Below are 22,224 nucleotides of genomic sequence, written 5' to 3' on the forward strand. Positions count from 1 at the left end.
GGTTCAGTTAACGAGTCCAACTGTCCTCACTTCTCAGTGGGCTATGGGGTTTCCCCATGCGAGGTGGCAGGGGCTTCCAGCAGCCGCATTTTCCCCACAGCCTTTGGGGAGCCCCTGACCATGCCGCCTGGGGGCGGGGCTTGTTTCCCAACAGTGTCCCTGCAGGACATCAACATGAAGAAAGCCTTCAAGAGCTCCACCGTCCAAGACCAGCAGGTGGTGTCCAAGAGCAGTGTGCCCAACCCGGTGGCCGACATCTACAACCAGAGCGACCCGCCACCCCCGCTCAACAGCCTGACACCATACAGGTACCCAGGGGTCACGCCGTCTTTATGAGGGCTGCAGTCCACACGATCGGCAGTTTGAAACCACCAGAAACTCCGAGGGAGAAAGACTGGGCTTTCCTACTCCCGGCAGCAGTTACAGTCTCACAAACCCACGGTGCGGGGGGTGGGGGGGGGGGGGAGTGTCACTATGAGTCAGCATTGACCTGATGGGAGAGAGGTTCATTTGGAGTTTTTTTTTACTGTCTTTATGAAGGACCCTGGTGGCACTGTGTGTGAGGCGTTGGGCCCCAAGCCTCAGGGTCGGTGGTTCAAACCACCAGCAGCTCCTGGGGAGGAAGATGAGGCACGCTTCCCGCTTAAGGACTCCCAGCAGTCCTGCTGGGTTGCTCCCAGTCAGAATCCCATGATGGCAGTGGGCCACTGGTTTTCAGTCGAGTGTCCGTAGGAGGATGGGATTGGTCGGCGGCACCGCGTGCAGAGACTTTAAGAACGGAAGGCTTTCCTCCTCTCTCTTGGAGAATGGGCACTCGCGCTTTCTGATTAAAGGGTGCCCTCGATTCCTCTTTATCTCTGAAAGAGCCCCTGGTGGTGTGGGACAGGAGGTTAAGTGTTAGGCTACTGACCTCAAGGTCCAAGGCTCCAACCTACCAACTGCTCCGCAGGAGAAAGATGAAATTGTCTAAGGAACTGAGGGGCAGCCTGGGTCAGGGGGAGCCGGAATCACCTCCATTGCAGTGGGTTTCAGGTACTTCAAAGCCATGTGGCAGCACTGATGGGAGGGGTTAGCCATCCGCCCTTGGAAAGCAGTGCCATCTCCAGTATGTGAACCGGGCAGGTGTATACATCACTTCAGGGTGATGCTCAGTGGGTTACACATTGGACTGCTGAACCACAAGGTCAGTGGTTCAAAACCACCAGCCCAGCTGTGGGAGGAAGTCCAGGCTCTCTCCTCCTGTAGAGTCCCAGCCTCAGAAACCCACAAGGGCAGTTCTCCCCTGTACTGTGGGGTCACTGTGAGTCGGCCTGGGCCCCATGGCCGTGAGCATGGATGAGAATGGAGGTCCTTAAAGTGGCCCGGGTGCCAGTGGCATCTGCCCTGGAGTCACCGCCTCCCTGGCTGGGAAGGTTTGTGCACAGGCAGCTCACTGGTTTCTGACCTGCCCTGTTGCTCGCAGAGATGACAAGAAGGACGGGCTCAAGTTCTACACGGACCCCTCCTACTTCTTCGACCTCTGGAAGGAGAAGATGCTGCAGGACACGGAGGACAAGCGCAAGGAGAAGAGGAGACAGAAGGTGAGCCGGGCAGTGAGCGGGGGCACCGCGGGGGGGAGGCAGCTCTGCCATCGGGGTGCTGCCTGCCAGGGGCCCTGCAGTGCTGAGTGGCTGAGGAGGCAGGGGGAGGCCTGGCCAGGGTTTGCTGGGAAGGCCCTGACTGCTCTCCAGTGCATAATGCCTTAGCCCGCCAACACTGCCTGCTTCGGCTCTGAAAACCAGGTCGGCTTCCCTTCTGCTGTGGTCCAAGGTGTGCCCACCATTCCTGCCTGCCTGGTAACGTCCCTGGCCCCGCTGTCTGCGCTTCTTTATTTCAGTGATCCTCCTGGCAGGTGGTCACTTGGCCAGGCTGATGTCCTGGAGGGAGGAACAGAGTTGTGACAGGTCAGGGGATAGTGTTGTGAGGGACAGGTCAGGGGACAGTATAATGAGGGGTGTAAGGTAGATTTGGTGACGGAAATAAAGAAAGAAAACAAAGGTACAAAACAGTTTCAAAGGTTTATTTCAGAGTTCCTGGGCAAGTGTCACGGGTCCCCAGTTGGGGGCCCATGAAGTTACACTCTCTGGGCAAGAGCTGAACAGTGGGTCTGGGAGAGGGAGTAACTGGGGGATTTTCCATTGTGGCTTGGTTGTCTGCAAGGCCAAGATGAAGCTACAATGTTATCTGCAATGGTCAGCCTCCTGCATCTGGACCTGGAAGGCCACCAAAGGGGAAGGGGAGGCCTGGCCTCTAGCAGCATCCTTGAAGTGTTTTCACCAGTCCTGGGTATCTTTACACTCACCTGCCCTGACAACTCCCACTTCTGCCTAACATTCCGGTCTTTTGGTGATAAGGGGTGTTGAAAGCCACATTCATGCTGAGCTAGGCTGGAGCCCAGGCCTTGTGTTCCACGTGGTCACCACTGCAGGCCATGGGCACAGGCTCCTGACTGAGGCCTGGGCCCCAAGCAGCCACGCAAAACCCAGCAGAGGTCAGACAGAGTGCAGGGGTCTGAGGTCCTGCAGTTAGGAAGAACTGGTTTCTGAGGACGAGGTTCTCCACAGTGCCGTCTGCGAGCCGGGTGACTGCACAGGTCTCAGAAAATAGCACACTAGGGGAGAAGCCAATCTCGGTGTCCTCACTCTGTGCAGTGGTGAGCGTGAACCGCCGACCTGGCAGTGAGCAGCCCAGCGAGGAAACTCAAGGCGTTCACATCTGTCGCAACAGGGAAGAAGCAGATGCCTGGGCCCCCTTTGTCTCGACCCAGCTTGGAAGAGCTCTCCCCTTTCAGACACTGGTCCACACCGTCCAGAATCGAAATGCCTCTGGCCTGGCATGCCTTGTTTTATGACTGGTGCCTTGGAGACAAGCGCAGCCTGGGCTCAGTCACTGCAGAGCTAGCTGACGGCTCCCAGGTCTGGTGAGAGAGTCTCTCCCTCCCTCTCTGGAGTCGCTAGTGTAATAGTTCTCTTAGAAGCTGCTTTCTAAATGCTGGATAAAAAGAGGGAAAAGTCCAGCCCCACCCCACTCCCCCCTGGTGGAAGTGCTAATCTCTTGGGGAACCCACTCCCCACAGATACAGTAATTGTGCCACCGTGTGCAGTTGCCATTGGTGTCCCCATGCCAGCGGGTGCTTTGAGGGACAAGCCGGTGCAGGGGATGAGGTGACAGTGTCAGAAACTCCGTGCATGTGACCTGGGCACCGAGGGAGGCCGCTGTCCATCCAGTGTGCCGTCATTGAAATGGAGCTCCACCAGGGGTTTGCACAAGCCAGTCCAACAGTCTGTGTGTGCCCGCGCGTGCACGTATTCACACCTGCAGGCACAAGTGTGTTATACATGCTGCATGTTTACACACATGTGCCTGTGTTTGCATGTTTTTGCATGTGTGCCGAGGTCAGCAGCTTGAACCCACCACCCACTCTATAAGGGGGAAAGATGAGGCTGTCTGCTCCCGTAAAGACCAGCAGCCTTGGGAACCTGTGGGGACAGTTCTCTGTTCTAGTGGGTTGGTTGCTAAGAGCCAGCATTACCTTAGTGGCAGACGGCTTGGTTTGAGTTTGGGGGACGTGTGTGTGTGTGTGTGTGTGTGTGGTGCTTTCATGTCATGCAGTATGTGTGTGTATGTATTGTGTATACACATGTGTGTGTAGGTGGAAAGGACATGCTGGAAGGGCAGAGGGCAGATGGAAAAGGAGTCTTCAGGATTGGGGAGCATTCTGGGCGGAAGTCCTTAGGGCTGCCCAGGCGGGCTCAGACAAATGGGGTGTATTCCAGGGTTTTGGCATAGTTCCATGTAGCGGAAGGGCGCACTCGTTGTTCATCTGTGAGTGTGCTGGGGTCACTCGTGCTCCCGGGTGGCTTCGGGGGTGGGCCGAGCCTTGTGATGAAGCTGTAGGTGTCATAGCACATCCGGGGGGCTTTATAAAGTGTGTGGAAGAATAAGATGGAGAGATGCTGGCATTTTCCCACGTGCTCTCTGAGAGCAATCCTGCCACAGGAGAAGGCGGGGATTTCCCACTAGGAGGAGAGAGTGGTCAGACCGCACCGGCCAGGGTGGGACTGGGGAGCCCCAGAGGAAGACGTGTTGTGGGGATTTCATCTCCCATGGGCTCCACTGCAGACTCAGTCCGAGAGGGTGACATGTGGGACCCAGCTGCCTCCTGAATGCCTTTGTACTGTACCTGCCGGCCCCAAGGGGCTGGAGCTCGGGGCTCTGGACAGGAAGGTGAGTTTACATCCTGTGATTTCTTGGTGTCCTGGTGGCACCATGGTTAAGAATTGGGTTGCTAACCACAAGGCCAGTGGTTTGGAACAACCAGCAGCTCCTCAGGAGAAAGATGAGGCTTTCTACTCCCATAAAGAGTGGGTCTTGGAAACCCACGGGGGAAGTTCTACCCTGTCCTATAGAGTCGCTGTGAGTCGACATCTGCTCAGGGGCAGTGAGCTCGGAGTGATCCTGCTTTCGCCGAGAAGCTAGCTTGCTGGGTTGAATATTCTAGAATGCTTGCTTGAGTTTATCCTTTGAGCAGATAGCAGTAGGCTGGCCTGCCCTCCGGAGGCATGTCCCGGTGGTCAGAGGCGTCACCGTCTGGTGCACTCGGAGTAGATTTGCAGAAGAGACGGATTGACAAGCAAAGTAGATCGGACACAGCCTAAAAGCACAGACCAGTGAGGAGTTGGTACCCCAAAAGATGACCCACCCCCCACAACTTTCTTGCCGGACAGAGCAGTCGCATTTCCTGGATGTAGAGAGAACAGTGAAGCAGACCCTCTGCTGTGTCTGCCGGCCAAGCGGGGGACCCGGCTTTACCGTGTCCTTAGCATGAGCGCGAGGCGTGCATCCTGTACATATGATAACTGCATCTAACCAGTGTCCCCCTCCTCCCCCCTGTCTCGCATGCTCTCTCTCTCTCTCTTCCCCTGCCCCGGACACCAGGAGCAAAAGCGCGTCGACGGTACCACCCGCGAGGTGAAAAAGGTTAGAAAAGCCCGGAACAGACGCCAGGAGTGGAACATGATGGCGTATGACAAAGAGCTGAGGCCCGACCACAGGCTGTCTCAGAGCGGGGGCCACGGCGCCTCGTCCGAGGGGTCCCTGTCCCCAGACACTAGGTGTGTGTGACACTGCGACCCCCCAACCCTACGCCCACCCAGGCCTCAGGGTACCCCTGGGTTTCATCACCCGTGGGCACTGGCTCTCGGCATTCCGGAACTTTCCACCTAGAGCACTTCTCCCTGTGGAGAACTCGAGGGACCCGCCATCTGCTGGGGCCTCTCATCTCATGGACCTGGGGTGTGTGGTTGACGTCGCCCGGTGTTTGGGAGGCCTGAACTTGAGTTTGCTCTGTTAACAATCTTTCACTTCCCACTCGAAAGCGGGGCTGTCACGGCCCCTTGGCTGCAGCCAGCATGATTAAGGATGACTGCGCTGCTCTTCCCTGCCGCCATTTTAAAGCACACGATGGCCAGAGGAACATGTCTCTCTCCAGGTAACTCAAGAGGAGAATGCTGGTGGAGTGTGCCTAACTTTTTTTTTTTAAGCTATTTGGAGTGTGCCTAACTAATCTTTTTCAGTAATTAGGTTGAAGTATCTCTTGCAGGAGGAGCCCTGGTGGTGTAGTGCTTAGGCATTGGGCTGGGATCTGCATGGTCCACAGTTCAAAACCACCAGCAGCTCCCCCAGAGAAAGACTGGGCTTTCTGCTCCTGAGAACAGTACGTCTCAGAAGCCCACGGGGGCGCTGTGAGCCAGCACTGACTCCAGGACAGTGAGCTAACTGTCTCTTGCAGGTGACCTAGTGGCTCAGTGCAAGGTCAGCAGTTTGAAACCACCAGCCACTCAGCGGGAGAAAGACGAGACTTTCTGCTCCTGCAGAGTGAGTCTCAGAAACCCACAGGGGCGGTTCTACCCTGTCTTAGAGGGTGGCCGGGAGCCGGCATTTCCTCAATGGTGGCGAGTTGGGTGCTTGGTCTTATTTCCTGCAGGTGTGACGGTGTGACCAGTAAACCTTGTTTATCACGGGAGGAGTTCCTAGGGTGATGGGACACCATCGGTTTTAACCTGGTGGACTCTTTCTCCTCTGGCCAAGTGGCAGTTCTTCCAGGGGTGGCCATTGCCCTCCTCCCACCAACACTCAGCTACCCGAGTGAGTGGGGAGCTCTCAGAACTCGAGACGTTTCAGGCGCCTCAGGATGGAGCCCAGATTCGAACATATGAACACCCAAACCCACACTCACTGCCACCGAGTCGACTGGACTTACGGCGACCCTGCAGGATGGAGCAGAGCTGCCCCTGTGGGCTTCCGAGACTTCCTGGTCTTTGCAGAACACAGATTCCTTTCTCCTTGAGCACGGCTGGTGCGTTCTAACTGTTGACCATGTGGCTACCAGTTCAATGCCAGCCCACGACATCACCAGCACGCCTACTCAGACTTAAGGAAGATGCTTATTAATAAATATTCACATAAGGGGAGACGTAATTTGGTGGTTTACGGCACCCTTAAATATTCCCACCCCACTGGCAAGCAATCGGATGGGAGCATGTTCCAGGCAAGAGTTTTCTGACCAGGCCATTTCTCTGTGAAAGACGTGAGCATCATTGGAGGTTTAACTGAGTTTTAGCCTCAAGTTTTAAGGGTCCCTCATGGCATAGTCATTACCCATTGGTTCCCGCAAGGTCAGCAGTTCAAACCCACCAGGCACTCTCTGGGAGAAAGATGAGGCTGTCTGCTCCCATAAAGATGTCCAGCCCCATGAACCCACAGAGACCGCTGAGATGAGAAGGTTCCCCAGGAGCTGGAATCCACTCGACGGCAGAAAATTGGGTTTGTTGAACCTCAAGGTTGAATTTCAATGTCAGTTTCATTTCTCTGTACAGGTCTGCTTGTAGTTCCTTGGGCAGCAGCGGGCTGTCGTAAGGAATCACTTGAATGTCGTGTTTTCCTTTCTGTCAGCTTGCTTCACCTCCCCCCTCCTCCACCCCCAAATTATGATGGTCGGCTTATGCAGCACATGCTTTCATTTTACCAACTCTACATCCTTTTATTTCCACAGTTCACACACATACATACCAAAAAAAGTTGTGTGTGTGTGTGGGTGGGGGGGGTGGTGGTGTGGTGGAATCCCTTCCCAGAGTAAAATGACTGTGCTTCATCCCGGCCCGGGAGATCAGAATTTTCCAGGCGTAAAGTGGAAGGTCATCCAGGACATCATCTTCTGCCTTTGCCTCTGTGCTGGTTAGCTATGCCTTCACCTCCCTCATTTTTCAGAACATAAAGGGCTTGCATTTCGGCCTTAAGAATTTCATTTATAGTATTGTCCGTGGACTCGAGGGGAAAAACAAAAAACAAAAACGAACCTGTCTGTATTAGTCTGGGTACTTTAGAGAAACAAATCCACAGAAACTCATGTATAAGAGAGAGTTTTATATAAAGGGTAAGTGCACATCAAGAAAACATCCAAACCCAGTGCTGCCCAAGCCCACAAGTCGAACATTAACCCATATGTCCAACACCAGTCCACAAAGTCCTCCTCCATCTCACAAAACACACACAATGATGCCGACTGCAGGAGGAAAGTCGAGTCAGTGAATGTGTAAGCCTCTCAGCGCTGGCAGGGGTCTCCACACGGCTGCTCCAGCACCCAGGGTAGGTCTATGTGGCTTCTCCTTGGGGATGTCTTACAGGAAGTCAGCCTTGCAAGCTGAAGCAGGGAACTGCTAAGGCAGCTGCACCCTGGTCCGACCATCGCAGAGAGCAAGAGATCCAAGCACTAGAGAGGCGAGGCTCACTGAGCCATTTATGCCTCCGCCCTTCAATTAACCCCACATGTGTTTATTGGCCAGGTTGGCACAATAAACTAACTACCTCACTGTCTCACGTGCCATCCAACAGGTCTCTGACAGAGAGCATGGTTTCTCCAGGCCGCCATCTTTGCAGGAGTGGGTCGCCAGGTCTCTGGTGCACACAGAGTGGCCGGTGGCTCTGAACCCACAACTTGTGCTTAGCATTCAAGCATTACAGATAGCTAGATGAAGAGGTATAGATATAAATACATGGGTTGCTGCCAGGTTATAACCAAGCATTGTGGTCAGGTGCCATTGAGTCAGCTCCCAGACACAGCCACCCCAAGCACAACAGAACAGAGCCTTTCCCCGTGTGTCCTGCGCGCTGTCCTCACGATTGTCCCTTTGCTGGAGCCCAGGGTTGTAGCCCCTGTGTCCATCCATCTCCTTGAGGCCCTTCCTCTTTGTCGCTGCCCCTCCACTTTACCAAGCAGAATGTCCTTCTCCAGGGACAGCATCTCTCCTAATCACATGTCTAAAGTGCGTGAGACGAAGTCTCACCAGCCCCGCCTCTAAGGAGCGCTCTGGCCATACTTGTTCCCAGACACGTTGGTTCGTCCTCTTAGCGGTCTACGCTGCTTTCAGTATTCTCCATGCTTCGATCAGAATCCCGTAAATTAACGCCATTGCTTTTATTTTTCATTGTAGTTAAGAGGCGCCGCTTTTCCTTATCTTCAAATAATTCGTTGATTCCATTTGGAAATTACAGTGACACGGATGCCCGAAGCTCGGCCACTAGAAGCGGTCACCGTGCGTGGCCTGCACTGTGGAGCCTGTGGGGTGCGGGGCTCAGGGTCGACTTGCTTTTCAGGGTGCCGTCTGACTGCTGGATGTGTGGGAACCGTCTGCCTTTTGTCTCTGCCTTTACACAGCCAGGTCCCCGCCTCACTGTTTTATCACATCACTCTGCAGCCTTTGTACATACCACGGTCGGGAACCTCCGTCCTCTGTGGTCTAGCCTGTGTTTCCGACGCCTCAGGTGGGCAGGCCCGCGGGACTGCGTCCCCCTGCCTCAATGGAAGGCAGGCAGCCTTGGAGGGCAATGGAAAGACTTGTACTGCTGCTCGCTGGCCTTTCCTGTGGCCTGTGCTCCCAGCCAGCCAGGTGGCTCTCTGCGGTGGGCACATCAGGAGTAGGCTGTTCTTAAAGCAGGGCAGTGAGACTTGGGCAGCAAGAGGTGACCACGACCAGCTGCCCCCCAGGGAGCTGTCTGCCCATCAGCTGGGGACATGGGGGAGGGAGGGGTTGATCATTTGTCTCCCCTCACCCCCCCCCCCCCCCGTGCTCCACTCTAGCAGGTTGCCGCTGTGAGGTGTGTTCCTTCGGACTGCCCCCTGACCTCTGTGGGGATGTCATGTCCTTCCCACGGGGTGCTGTGGTCCCCAGGCTGACCCCTCTTGCCGCCACCTTCTCTTTGGCTGACCAGTCCCCTCCCTGGACTCCCTCCTCCGAGCCCTCCCTCTAGAAAGCAATCCTCGGAAGAAAGGCATGGGAACACCTTATCCAAACCTTGGGGGGCCTGCTCAGGGTCTGTCTCTGCTTTCTCTTCATCTTCCCCCATCTAATGAGCCCCTGTCCCGGTGCCTTCTGTCCCCGTCACCAGGAGACAGCCCTGAGAGCCAGGCTGGGCTGCTGGCCTTGTCCATGTTGCACCCCCTCAGGAGAGCTCCGTCCTTCTCTGGAGCCGCGGTGTCCTTTCCTATGGGGCGTTGGGCAGCCCACACTCCGAGGCAGGCATTTCTGGTCAAGCCTGCTCAGTCAGTGTCATCTAGGGATTTCCCTTTCTGTGTTTTAAAACCTCGACGTAGGAGGTCAGCAGTTCAAACCCACCAGCCACTGCCTTGGAGAAAGAGGAAGCAGGCTGCTTGGGGGAACGGGGTGGCGGGGGTAGTTACAGTCTCAGAAACCCGGCAGAGCAGCTCTGCCCTTCCCTGTGGGGTCACTAAGGGATGGAAACCACAGGACAACTGTGGGTTAGTCAGTGCATGCTGGTGCCGCAGTTAACCGCCCAGCGGGAGAAAGCCCGGTGTCCTGCTTCCAGTCAGGATCACGGCCAGGGACCCCAAAGAGGCAGCCCCACTCGGTTCCTGGACTCCACAGCCTCCAACAGCCAACCTAGGTGTGGGCCAGGGCCCTTCCACACAGAGACCTGTCTTCACTCCCTCCCTCGCTGCAGTTGGTCCAGCTCACAGGACACCCTGCACACACCCAGGCTCCAGCACTCACACCTCCCCTAGGGGACAGGAGAAGCCAACGCCTTCACACCTACCTGATGCCAAGCGACCCTCCCACTGGGGCGCCCCGCCCCATCCCCCCTGTGCCCCCTCACACACCCAGTGTGTTTCCGCCTGTTCCCTCCAGAGAGAGAAGCACAAGCCGAGCCCCCACCGGACCCAGCAGCTCAGCGTGCGGAAGGTGCGCACGAGAAGAGATGAATGGGCCCGCAGGAAAATGGGTGTCGAGTTTATGAGCGACGCCCCCCGGGCCCTGGAACAGGCAGGGAGCCCGAGGGAGGACACGGTGCCTAGAGGGTTCGTCCTCTCCATTCCCCTCGGGCCCCAGCCCCGCTGCCCCCTTGCTTCCGCGGACCCGAGTGGATGCCGACCCCACGTACTGACAACCGCGTGCTCTGTAACCCGGCGCAGGGCGGCTCATTACTAACGCCTCTCCCACCCCCAGCTCGGCACCCCACCACGGTGGGCAACTAACAGCTGACCCCTCCCAGCCCTCCAGCTTCGTCCCCAGCTGCCGGTGCACAGAGAGGCCAGGCCGTGAGCCCTGGCCTCACAGCTTCCTGCGTTCCAGAACCTGTGGACTCTCCACGTGCTGTTTCTCTCACCACCCCAGCTCACCCCACTCTGTCCTCACCAACGACAGGCCACCGATCTTGGGGTCCCTGCCACCCCATGCCCCCTAGACACCGCCCTTCAGGGAGGCGGGTGGGGGTGGGGGCCGGGGCCCTGCTCTGGCTGCTTGGCGCGCCCACTCTAAACTGTGACCCAGCTCCATGTAACACGGGGCTTTGCCGCTGCCCAGTCCTGACCCCCACCGCTCGGGGCGGGAGCGTCCGTGCAGACCGTGCGCCTGTGCTGCATAGCCATCCGACCGACGGTCAGATGAACTTCATTTATGCGCCCCTCCCCCCTTTTCTCCGTACAGATCCCACGCCTCCGACGTGACCGACTACTCGTACCCGGCCACCCCCAACCACTCCATGCACGCGCAGCCGGCCACGCCTGCCTACGCGGCGGGCGACGCGAGCCAGCACGGGGCGGCCCCCGACCACGAGTGCCGGCCGCCCTCCGCCTCCGCCAGGCACGCGGCGCTCAACAGACCGCAGCAGCCGCCGCCGCCGCCCCCGCCGCAGGCCGCAGACGGCCCCCAGGGCATGCCCCCCGGGCCCCCTGCAGACTACGGGTGAGTCGGCTGGCACGCATGCAGGGGGCTCACCCCCTCACGTGGGACCCCTGAAGCGCCTCTGCAGAAAGGCCTCGCACTCTCCTGTCTCCTCTGCCCCCCACCCCATAAAAGGAAAATCAGCCTCGGGAACCGCCCCCAGCCCCGTGGAGCACAGTTCTTTCTTGGAGACACGCCAGGGGCCCTGCACCCCACTTGGTGGCCCTCCCATGTTGTCCTGTTCTAACGTGAGGTGTCAGAATTCAAACAGCCGCTTCATGTTTGGGAGGCGACCAGGGTGCGGGCAAGAATGACCGGCTGCCCCTGTGGTGATTTACAGCGGGTTCTCCGCCGGGGGCAAGCAGGTGCTGTGTGTGTCACACTGCCCTCCCCCAGCCTTGATCCTTAGAGACGATGTGCTGCCCTAGCGGGTTGCGCGTTGGGCTGCTGACCTGAAGCCCAGCAGTTCAAATCCATCAGCCGCTCCGCAGGAGAAAGACGAGGCTGTCTGCTCCCTTAGTCACCATTTGGGGGAATGGGGGAGGAGGGCAGTTCTACCCCACCCTCCTTACGTGCGTGCGTGGGAAGGGCTGGACAGCCGTGGGCGGGGCCCTGGGGCACGTGGCCCCCACCGTTGTTCCTGGACTGGCCCCTTCTGTTCCCTAGGCTGCTTCCGGCCCAGATGATGGAGTACTACAGCCCTTCAGGCCCACCGCCGCCTCCCCCGCCTCCAATGATCCCTTCTGCACAAACTGCCTTCGTCAGCCCCCTCCAGGTCCCCGCACCGGCCTCCTGCCCGGCCCCTCCACACCCGCCGCCTGCGGGGCTCCTCGCCACCGCCCCGCCACCGCCAGGACCCCCACCGCCCCCACCAGGCCCCCCAGGGGCCGGTGCCTCGCTCTCGCCCTCCCCCATGCACGTCCCCCTGGGAGCCGCTGAGACCAAGCGTCCGGAAGCCGCCCAGCCACCCATCAGCGATGCTCGCAGCGACCTCCTGGCCGCCATCCGAATGGGTGAGTGGGGCACCCCTTGCCCCCCACCATACCCTCACCCCAGTCAGTCCTGTGTGCACAGAGGGCCCAAGAGAGGGCTGGAGATACTGAGGGGTGGGGCCAATCTGGGCTTTCGATGGCCAGGAGCCCTGCTTGCACAGTGGGAAACCGCTGGACTGCTAACTGCCAGGTCAGCGGTTCTAAACAACCAGCCCTGCATGGGAGAGAGACTCCACTAGTCAGTCACAGCCTCAGGAACCCACTGGAGCAGTTCTACCCTGTCCGGGAGTGTCAGAATCTAAACCGCCAGACAGCAGTGAGTCTGGTTTGGGCTTTAGGGTACAGGTGGGATGCGGAACTCAGGGGCCAGGAGAGCTAGGTGCACTTGGGGCCTGGTGTTCTAATTTAGAACCCAGAACCTCTTTTCGACTGTGAATCTCCCACCACCTGTATGGGGGGCCTTGGAGTGTGTGTGGGAAATGGAGCTAACGGGATGTTTTTCCCAAGAACTTTTTGAAGTCCCGGAGCCCATTCCTGGAAGAAGGATAAACTGCCCTACATCCATTGGGGTGTCAGCCTGGGAAACCTGCAGGGCAGTCCCACCCTGTCCTCAGGGTCACCGTGTGTCGGCGCCGGCTCAATGGTAGCGAGTCTAAGGTCTGTTTTGCTTGTGCAGTTCCCGGTGTGTTGTGTCGGGCTGCTAACCAGGGGGTTCCCACCCAGCAGCCTGCTCCCCTGGAGGGAAACAGAGGCCACCGTGTGCAGTCCTCACAATGAGAGCCTGGTACCCTCTCTGGGCAGCTCTGCCCTGCCCTGTAAGTTCTCTGTGGGTCAGAGTCGACCGGAGAGCAGGGGTTATGGTCACGTTTGGTGGTGGTACACGGTTAAGCAGAAGGAGGAGGAGGAGGAGGAAGAGGAGGAGGAGGAGGCCGTTTTCCCAGGCTGTCCTCTACAAGAGTGAGACTGTCGCGTGGCTCTCCGAAGCTGCTGGCGGGCTCAAACCTCTGATCTTGCGGTTGGCAGTCCAGGAGCACCCCCAGGACGGCTCTCTCTGGGGTGTCTGAAAGTCATAGTCCACAGTGATGGCCAGAGGTCAGTAGGTGAAGTAGGTGGCGTGACTAGTGGTGACCAGATTTTTAACATTAGTAAAGCGGGACACCATTGATAAAACTCATATCCTGGTGAAATAGCCACATGGCAGCCGAAAACCGTACACCCTAGCTTGTTGTGCATTTTTTCCAAAAATTGGGACTTTGTAAAATGCCGCGGGACATGGGAAGAATTGTTAAAAATCGGGACGTCTGGTCACCTTACCAGTGGCCACCACGGGAGTGCATGCCTCCAGCACTCTGTCTGTCCGTCTGTCTGCACGGTGCTCAGACCTGGTGGTTCACGCATCTCAGGGCCATCAATGTGATAGAAACGAAGTGCCCTTCTGGTGGCTTTGAGCTTGCACACCTTCCCCACGAAGCACGGCCCATGCCTCCAGCCCCCCCGCGCCCTCTGCCCTCTGTGCCCCAGGAGGGGCCGTGGCCTGACCCACAGCCACCTGCTCTCACACCCGCAGGGATCCAGCTGAAGAAGGTGCAAGAGCAGCAGGAGCAGGAGGCCAAGCGGGAGCCCGTGGGGGATGACGTGGCCACCATCCTGTCCAGACGCATCGCCGTGGAGTACAGCGACTCGGACGACGACTCGGAGTTCGATGACAACGACTGGTCAGACTGAGGCTGGCGCGGGCCCTCCCCGGGCCGCCGGGCAGGGTGGTGAGCCGAGCCCCAGCCCGAGGCACCCACCCCACCCTGCCCATCCCCGCTCTCCAGTAGTGGTGTCAGCACCCCCTAGCTTAGCGACTTTTGTTCTCATGACGTGATACTGCTTCTGCACAGCCCCCTGGCACAGCCCATGCCATCCTGAGTGTCACTGGCCAAGGCGAGTCTCGCCGCCCTGCAGCCATGCCCCACCCTGTGCCCGCCCACCGGGATCTGGTGGACTCCCGGGGCCTCCAGAGGCACGGCCGTGTGCCCGTGAGCAGCCACCCCGCAATCCTTTGTCTGGTCATTCTATTCCCTGCAGCGTGTTTCAAAGAAAAGCTGGTGAGAAAGAGAGGGGTGGGGGGGAGTAGTGTGGAAGGGTCTCCCTCTCCTGTTCCTGGCCCAGCGCAGCCCCCAGGTGATGCCAGCGTCCCTCTGCGCATGCTTGTGAACCGTGAGCGAGCCCGTGGGACACAGCCCTTCCCTTTGTCACCCCACCCCCGGGGGCTCAGTCATGATCGCGACAGGGAGAAGGGCCCTTTCTCTGTTGGGGGGGCATTTGGGTGGTACCCCAAACTCCTGAGCACTGGTCCACCTTGGGCCCAGCCTCCTGGAACAGGCTCGAGTCACAGAGGGGCCACTGGAGTTTGTGTCCCAGGCGTGGGCCGCAGGTGGCTTCTCACTCCACCTGGCCTGTCTGACCTAACAGGAGGCTGGGGCTTGGCGGGAAAAAGCCCCGGCCATGGGCCCCTGGTGGCCAAGGAAAGCCTGGAGTGCAGTCGGTCTTCCTCGACCCCACGTCCCCCGGCATCCAGGCCAGGCTGAGGGAAGCGTAGACGCGCAGGGTTGGGCCAGCCTCGGGCATGCGCCCGGGTCATAGAAGCACACGGCTCTACGTCCTCGGCTCGGCTCAGGCACAGTACCTCTTCCGAATTACCTCACGGAGGCATCACCCCGACGAGACCCCCTAGCTGTCACTCCATCACCTTCCTGCCCACCCTACCATCCCCTTCTGCCCAGACACACCCACAGCCACCCTGAGGCTCCTCTGGGGGGACGGGGGCTTGTTATCCTAGTGAGACCAAGCCTGGGACGCTCAAGGTAGAGAGCCTGATACCGGAACCACTGCTCATGTAGCTTCAGGAGATGCCCCGGCGCCCACGGCGTTGACGGCAGTTACGACTGCACACATGTGCCGAGACGCTTACTAAAGAAGCCGTGTGCACTTAGGTCGCTGCAGACAGCTTGTGGGGACGCGCCACGGCCACTTAGGGACACTGAGGTGGAGAGACCGAGCTGGGGGTAGGGTCGAGGCAATGGGGTCACTGCAGGGGACCGGACCGGCCACCGGAGCGTCGTCGGTGCATCTCAGGCGGACTCCTGCTTGGCTGTGGCCAGTCCTCCCGTTGCGCCCGCCCATGAGGGGTTCAGACACATGGCCTTTGACACCGGATACCCATGGCTGGTCCCTATTCAGACCTGCCAGCCCCAGTCTCATCACTCCTCTGGCATCTAGGAAATGACAGAGAAGAAAGACAGGCCAGCCAGCTGAGGGGTGTCTCTGGAGGGTCCTCATCTCCCAGATTAGGCCCCTCCCCAAACTGAGACCCAGGTCTTTCAAACAACAGGGAAACCCAACACAAAAGTCCACCTTCCTTCCCAAGAGGCCTTCCCTGTTACCAACCCCCACCCCCCATCTCGGCCACTGGAGAAAACATCAGGAAGCCGATTTCACACCGACAGGCACTGCAGTTTTACATGCAGCTATTAGGAGCCAAGTGGTCCCCACCCTCACCCCTACCCTCCCCCACACTTTCCGGTCTCCCTGGATCGATTTTAGTGCAGCGTCTGGTCTTGGAAGCCAGCCTCTGGTGCCGCGTGGACTGGGCAGAGGGGAGATGGCGGCACCACGCAGCAGCACACATTAGCTCCGAGGGCCCCCCGTGGCTCCCCGCACAGGACACATGGTTTTGCACGGCTGGCCCCGAAGCATAAGGCTGCGCAGACGGGTGGTCATTCCTTCTGAGGAGAGGTTCGGGCATTTTCACTTGGGTCACGTTCTGGACGTTGGCGCGTCCCTGCGCACCCAGTGGCCTCGTGGGGAAGCTCTGAGAGCAGGCAGCGGCCGTGGAAAAGCACATGTGGTTTTCTTCTGTCTCCCAAACCAGAGTCCGCTGTCACCTTGCAGTATTAAACAATGCTGTTGTAAACGGGATTTAAGGCGGTGTTAAAAACACGCACTTAACTCCTGTTAAGCGATTTTTATCTGTTTGTATCTCTAACTATAGATTACGTACAAGTAACAGCTAAATAAAATCACACTTTTAACCCTACCGGTCTTCGTACGTGTGAACCGTTTCTCTGTGGGAAGGGGAACGGGCGAGTGGAGCTCTCCCTCGGGGGCTGACCTGGTTGGATGACAGAAGGCGGTCCCTTCCAAGGACGTTCCGACGCCGTGTCTGTGTCACCAAGGGCTCGGGTGAAATTCTGTGGGTAACCTGGGGAGCGGTGGCGCAGTTACAGCCCTCGCGTTCGGATCTGTGATTCGCTGCCGTCATCGCTTTATCAAATACTCTTGGTTCCGATGAGGAAGTTTATACAATTAGATCCCCCTCGCCCGGCAGGTTAAGTATTGGGCTGCTCACCGCAAGGTAGGTGGTTCAAACCACTAGCTGTTCTGTAGGAGGAAGATGAGGCTGTGATAAGCCTCATGATAAGCCAATAAAGCTTACAGCTTCGGAAGCCTTAATGAGTAGTTCTAGTCTGTCCTGTGGAGTCGCTGTGAGTCAGAGAGGACTCAAAGTAGCAGGGTAATAACTTCTAATCAGATAGCTCTGTGCTGTTGGCTGCAGCGTTCACAATGTGTCGGCATCCTCATGATTTCCATTCTGCTTGTTCTGCTCCCCTTGATCTAGCTGCCCTCCCACCTGTGGTTGGGGGTCAGTGCTGACCGCCTGGCTTCATAAGTTCCATTGGTTGAGGAAGCAGCCTGTGCACACAGGCTCACCCTGGTTCATGGTGTGGGGCGGGAACAATGTTGATCTCGCTGACTGGAGGTTGTCAGCTCCTTTATATGTCAGCTTTCCAAACCTGGCGCACCTGCTGGCCGAATGGTGGTGGTTAGGTGCCGTTGGGTCGTTCAGACTCAGAGAGACCCCAGACACAACCGAAGGGGTCCCCACCCGGTCCTGCACCATCCTCACATGGTGGCGATGACGTCTGAGCCCAGGGTTGCAGCATCTGCATTAACCCACCTCGTCAGGGGCTGCCCGCTGTACGTGGCCCACTGCTGCACTGAACACGACGTCCTTCTCCAGGCTAGCTCCAACCCAGGGCTTGGGGAGGGGGCGGTCAGTGAGGACCCGTGAGTACCAGGTGGTTTGTCATGAAGACCAGGAAGGAAGCGTGCTGCTCAAGTTTCATCTGAGGAGCAGCCAAGTGGTCGTACAGGAAGTAACATCTCAGAGCATCTCCTGGTTTGCCATGTGCATCCGTGGCCGGGCAGACAGCTCACTTGCGCGGAGGATGGGCACTCTAAACACAGAGCGTCCAGCTGCTGAGACTGGGCAGCACAGCACACACACACACACACACACACACACACACACACGGGCTTGAAAGGAGCCATGGACTGTTGCAGTGAAGCCCTTTGGGGTTCAGACAGGGAGGATGTCAGCCTGCAGCTCTGTTGGAACATTATTATTTAATATTTTCAAGATCAGGGCACCAACTCAAATTTTCTAGCGAGAGAGTCTCAGCAGCCTTGGCTTCAGGGGCCATGAACAAGTGTGGGGCAGCCATAGAAGATGCAGCTTTGGTTTGCACTCACCCTGAGAGGAAGAGAACGTGGGACCCACACCGCCACCTCCACCCTGAGGTCAGAAGAACTGGAGGGTGCCTGGTGACCACTGCAGAGTCGGGGCAGCAGTCCATGGGCCCTGTGGGATGGGAGAACGAGGTGGGGCAGAACCTCACATTGCTAAATATCAGTGTGTGTATGTATATCTATTATATATATATATATATACATACAGCTACTGAAGGCGCCCTGGTGAGGGAGTGGGTTACTCATTGGGCTGCTAAGCACAAGGTAGGTAGTTCAAATCCACCAACCGCTTCCCGTGAGAAAGATGAGGCTGTCTAGTCCTGTGGAGATTTACAGTCTCAGAAACCCACAGGAGCAGCTCTACCCTGTCCTACAGGGACGCTGTGAGTCTGAATCCCACCCCATCCCCTGCCTCCCATGAGAGTCAGTTTTCAGCAAGTGTAAGTATATGTACTAGGAGCTCTGGTGGCATCGTGGTTATGAGTTGGACTGCTTACCACAAGATTGGGTGTTCAAACCCACCAGCCACTGAGAGAGAGAGGTGAGGCCATCTACTCCCAGACAGAATGACAGTCTCAGAACCAACGGGGAAGTTCTGCCCTGGCCTGCAGGGCCATTGTGAGCAGGAACCCACTCGATGGCCATGACTTGTGCACCTGCTGGACTGGTGGAGATGGAGGAACCTGGGTGTGACACGCTCCTCGGGCCTCGAGCCTACACTGACGCCGACGCCACCGCGTAGCCACAGAACAGATGGCTCAACAAACAGGCACCACCATGAGCCCACCACGTGGCTGTCAGAGGGACACAGTGGCCGCAGCAGTGGGCCCAGGCACAGGGGCAGTTGTGAGGCTGGTGCAGGAGGGGGAAGTGTCCCATTCTGTTGTGCAGGGGGTCACAATGGGATGGCACCCGTCAGTGGCAGCCTGTGAGTGCGGTACTCCTAAAACCCCGTCCATGAGACCCAGTGGTCACAATGATGAGAGGGTGGGGGCGGGGAGACTGGATGTGTGGAAAGGGGGCCACCAGAACAGAAGTCATGATAACCTTCTGGCAGTGTGAAGAATGGAGCCAATGCCACATGCTGATGAGAACCTAAGCCGCTGTGTGAATCTTCGCTAAAAACACACGTAGCATTTTTTTAAAGACAGAGTTGGGGACCTGCCCCAAACTTGCACTGGACCATTGACCCTGAGACCCCCAGTGTTTCACTTGGAACCATTCTTAGGGCCACCCAAGTGGAAGGACCTAGTCCACTCACATCACTCGGCCGACTGAGTTGCAAGGAGCCCAAAGAGCAGCCCCACTGGTCACTCAGCTGCTGGTCAGCCGCTGGTGGCCCCACAAGGACTGGATGCTGGGGCCCAGGCCCAGGCGGGACTGCCCTGCCGGCCACTCTCGTTCTCTTGGATGGTGGGTGTGGGGGCTGAGGGTTGGTGGACCTTGTTGCTTCAGGCGGTGCCCCAGGTACAGAGGGAAGTTGCCAGCCTTCCTCCCAGCCTGGGGTCCCAGCCTGCAGGTGCTGTACCCTTAGGACATGTGCTGCACATGGGGGTTCCATGGTTACAGGCCAGCCCAGTGGATGAAAACTCCTTCCCAACTCTTGTCCCCAAAAGTCAAGGCCTCAGGGAGTTGGTCACCTGGCCGATGCCTCTCTTTCTCCCCTTGCCTAGTGGATGCTGATGGCACCCCCAAATATGTGTTGGTTTCCTGGACCCTGGACCCGTATATGGGAAAAAGATAAAAGCTTTCTACTCCCCAAAGATGGATAATCCAGAAACCCACTTGGGCAATTATACTCTGTCCTATGGGCAAATCGACTCAATGGCCCTGAGTTTGTTTTGGGTAACCTTTAAAGAAAGAGCCCTGCTAACTGCAAGGTCAGTGGTTCGAACCCACCAGGTGCTCCACAAGAAAGATGAGGCTGGCCACGCCTGTAAGCATTCCAGCCGAGCCACCCTAAGGAGCAGTTCGTCCTTCCTTGTCTTGCAGGGCTGCTGGGGTCAGAATGGACTCCGTGGATTGGGTGCTTGGTGGTGCAGCAGGTTAGATGTTGGGCTGCTAACCTCAAGGTCAGCAGCTCAAACCCAGTAGCCACTCTAAGGGAGAAAGATGAGGCTGTCTGCTCCTGTAAAGATTCACAGCGTCACAAATCCCAGGGAGCAGTTCGATGTTACCCAACAGGCTCACTAGGAGAGGGAAGGTACTTGATGGCAGGAGTTGATTGGTTGGTTTCCACACCTGTAAGTGTATAAACTCCATTTGGAAATAGGGGTTTGTTTGTTATGTTAATGAGGCCATACCAAAAAAAGCAAAAAAAAACTCACTGCCATCCTGCTGATTCTGACTCATAGTGACCCTGTAGGACAGGGTAGGGCTGCCCTGTGGGTTTCTGAGACTGTCATTATTTACGGGAGTAGAGTCTTTTCTTTCCTCTGGTGGTTTCAAACTACAGACCTTGTGATTAGCAGCCCAACCTGTGCCCATGCCAGTGTACCCAACCTCCCAGACACTCTCACTGCCATCCGGCCGGTTCCAAGTCCTGTGGACGCTATTGGACTGTGTAGAGCCGCTTCTTGGGGATTCTGAGACTGTAACTCTTTATGGGAGTAGAAAGCCCAGTCTTTCTCCTGTGGAGTGGAGGATGGTTTCAAACGGTGGGCCTTGAAATTAGCCCCCACAATGTGTAACCCCACCAGTGTACCCAAAAAACCGAACCCACTGTCACCAAGACCATTGTGACTGCCGGAGACACTATTGGGGAGGGGCGGTTCCATGGGATCTCAGAGACTGACTCTTTACACAGCGGGTCCTCTGTGTCACCGGGGCTCTTTGCTGGCAGCTGCTAGTAATGGAAACAGAACCGGGAAGGACCTACCCCAGGCTCAGGCCCTGAATCCTGGCTCCTAGCCCCTGCCGCTCACTGGTTAGGGTTCAACCGTTCACCTCAAGGTCAGAGGTGAAACTTCCTGGCGGCTCCGCAGCAGGGAAGACCTGCCCGTGCCCCCCTGGGGACGCTGGGAAGGAGTTCTCCACTTTAATGGGAGGCTGTGCATTGGGATCAACTCCAGGACACACGCAACCACACCACCACCTCTTAGACGGAGAGAGGAAACAGGGCCCTTCTTCCACGGCCCTCCCTGCTGGTGGTGCTGTCAGCAAGCCCTGGACACTGAGGGAGGCGGGGACTCGCATGCCTGCCACTGGGCTGCTTCCTGCCACCATGGGGCCCTCGCCATGGCCCTACAGGGCAGAGCAGATGGTCCCTGAGACCGCCAGTCTATGGGAGCAGACAGACAGTCTCATCTGTTTCTCTCGGAGCTGCTGGTGGATTTCAGCCACCAGCCTTATGGTTCTCAGCTTAGCGCTCCCCCGCCATGGGAAGGAGGCCTGTTGACGTGGCAGGCTAACCACTGTCTGCTAACGGCAAGATTAGCAGTTCAAACCCAGCCCCCTGCCCATAGGGTCCTATAGGGCCACTGTGAATTAGAATTCACTCAGTGAAGGCAGGCTAGGGGTGCAGTCCCTTGAGCAGCAATGGGGGCCAGTGTGGGCAAGGCAGGGCATGATTGACTGAGGTTCAGCCCCCAGCTTCTTTCAGGGGCATCTTGGGAGCTCCTTGCCTGCCTAGCAGCATCCCCCACCTCACTCCCCCGGTGGTTAAAGGCGCCCCCTCCTCCAGGCAGTGGGGATGCAGGGGGTCATAATGAACAGTGGTGGGAATGATCCCTGCCCCCTACCCCGACAGGCAGCAGCCAGGGAAAGCCAAGGCTTTCATGAATTCTCTGGGGATTGCAGGGGACAAGCATGCTTTTGTCAGGGGCTGGCTGCATCCCGGGTACTTGGCAGGAGGTCGGGAACGGAAGTGGCATGGTTGCCCCCTAAGTGCCATTGGTGTGTGGAGCCAGGGAGGGCAGCCCCTGCCAGGCCTCCGTGGCTGCTGGGCTCAAAGGACAGCTCCTGAGATGCCTCCCAAGGGGCTTGTCTGCCCCAGTTCCTCTGTTTGGGTAACTCAAATCCCAACAGTGCCTTTGGGTGACCCCTAACTCGAAATGGCCCCACAGGACAGGGCCGAACAGCCCCTTTGGATTCCCGAGACTGTCCGTCTTTAGGGGGACAGACAGCCTCATCGGTCTCTCTAGGGGCCGAAGGTGGGCTTCAACCACTGACCTCTGGTTAGCAGCTTGACGCTTAACCCACTGCAATCACTGACTATAAATGGGTACAGTGGTTCTGCATCGGGCTGCTAACTGCAAGGTTAGCAGTTCAAAACTACCCCCATTTCTAGGGAGAAAGTTGGGGGTTTCTATTCCCGTCAAGAGTCACAGTCTCAGAAACCCACGGGGGAAGTTCGACCCTGTCCTATAGGTCGCTAT

The 22,224-nt window shown here is 57.5% G+C and overlaps 1 protein-coding gene across 2 annotated transcripts in view; it reads left to right on the forward strand.

Moving 5' to 3' along the window:
• WASF3 (WASP family member 3) overlaps positions 1–15,278 on the forward strand; it is a 28,918-nt gene extending 13,640 nt beyond the window's left edge. The window contains exons 3-8 of one of the 2 annotated variants that reach the window (XM_075563576.1): positions 155–308; positions 1,463–1,580; positions 4,978–5,153; positions 11,043–11,300; positions 11,946–12,292; positions 13,839–15,278. In XM_075563576.1, coding sequence (XP_075419691.1) covers positions 155–308; positions 1,463–1,580; positions 4,978–5,153; positions 11,043–11,300; positions 11,946–12,292; positions 13,839–13,996 — 1,211 coding nt within the window. In that variant the 3' untranslated portion in view covers positions 13,997–15,278. Of the gene's footprint in view, positions 1–154; positions 309–1,462; positions 1,581–4,977; positions 5,154–10,244; positions 10,415–11,042; positions 11,301–11,945; positions 12,293–13,838 lie in introns of both variants that reach the window. The other variant, XM_075563577.1, reaches the window with a different exon arrangement.
• The last annotated feature ends 6,946 nt before the right edge of the window (positions 15,279–22,224 follow it).

The sequence above is a fragment of the Tenrec ecaudatus genome, chromosome 11 (genome assembly GCF_050624435.1).
Source record: "Tenrec ecaudatus isolate mTenEca1 chromosome 11, mTenEca1.hap1, whole genome shotgun sequence".
NCBI classification, from domain to species: domain Eukaryota; kingdom Metazoa; phylum Chordata; class Mammalia; order Afrosoricida; family Tenrecidae; genus Tenrec; species Tenrec ecaudatus.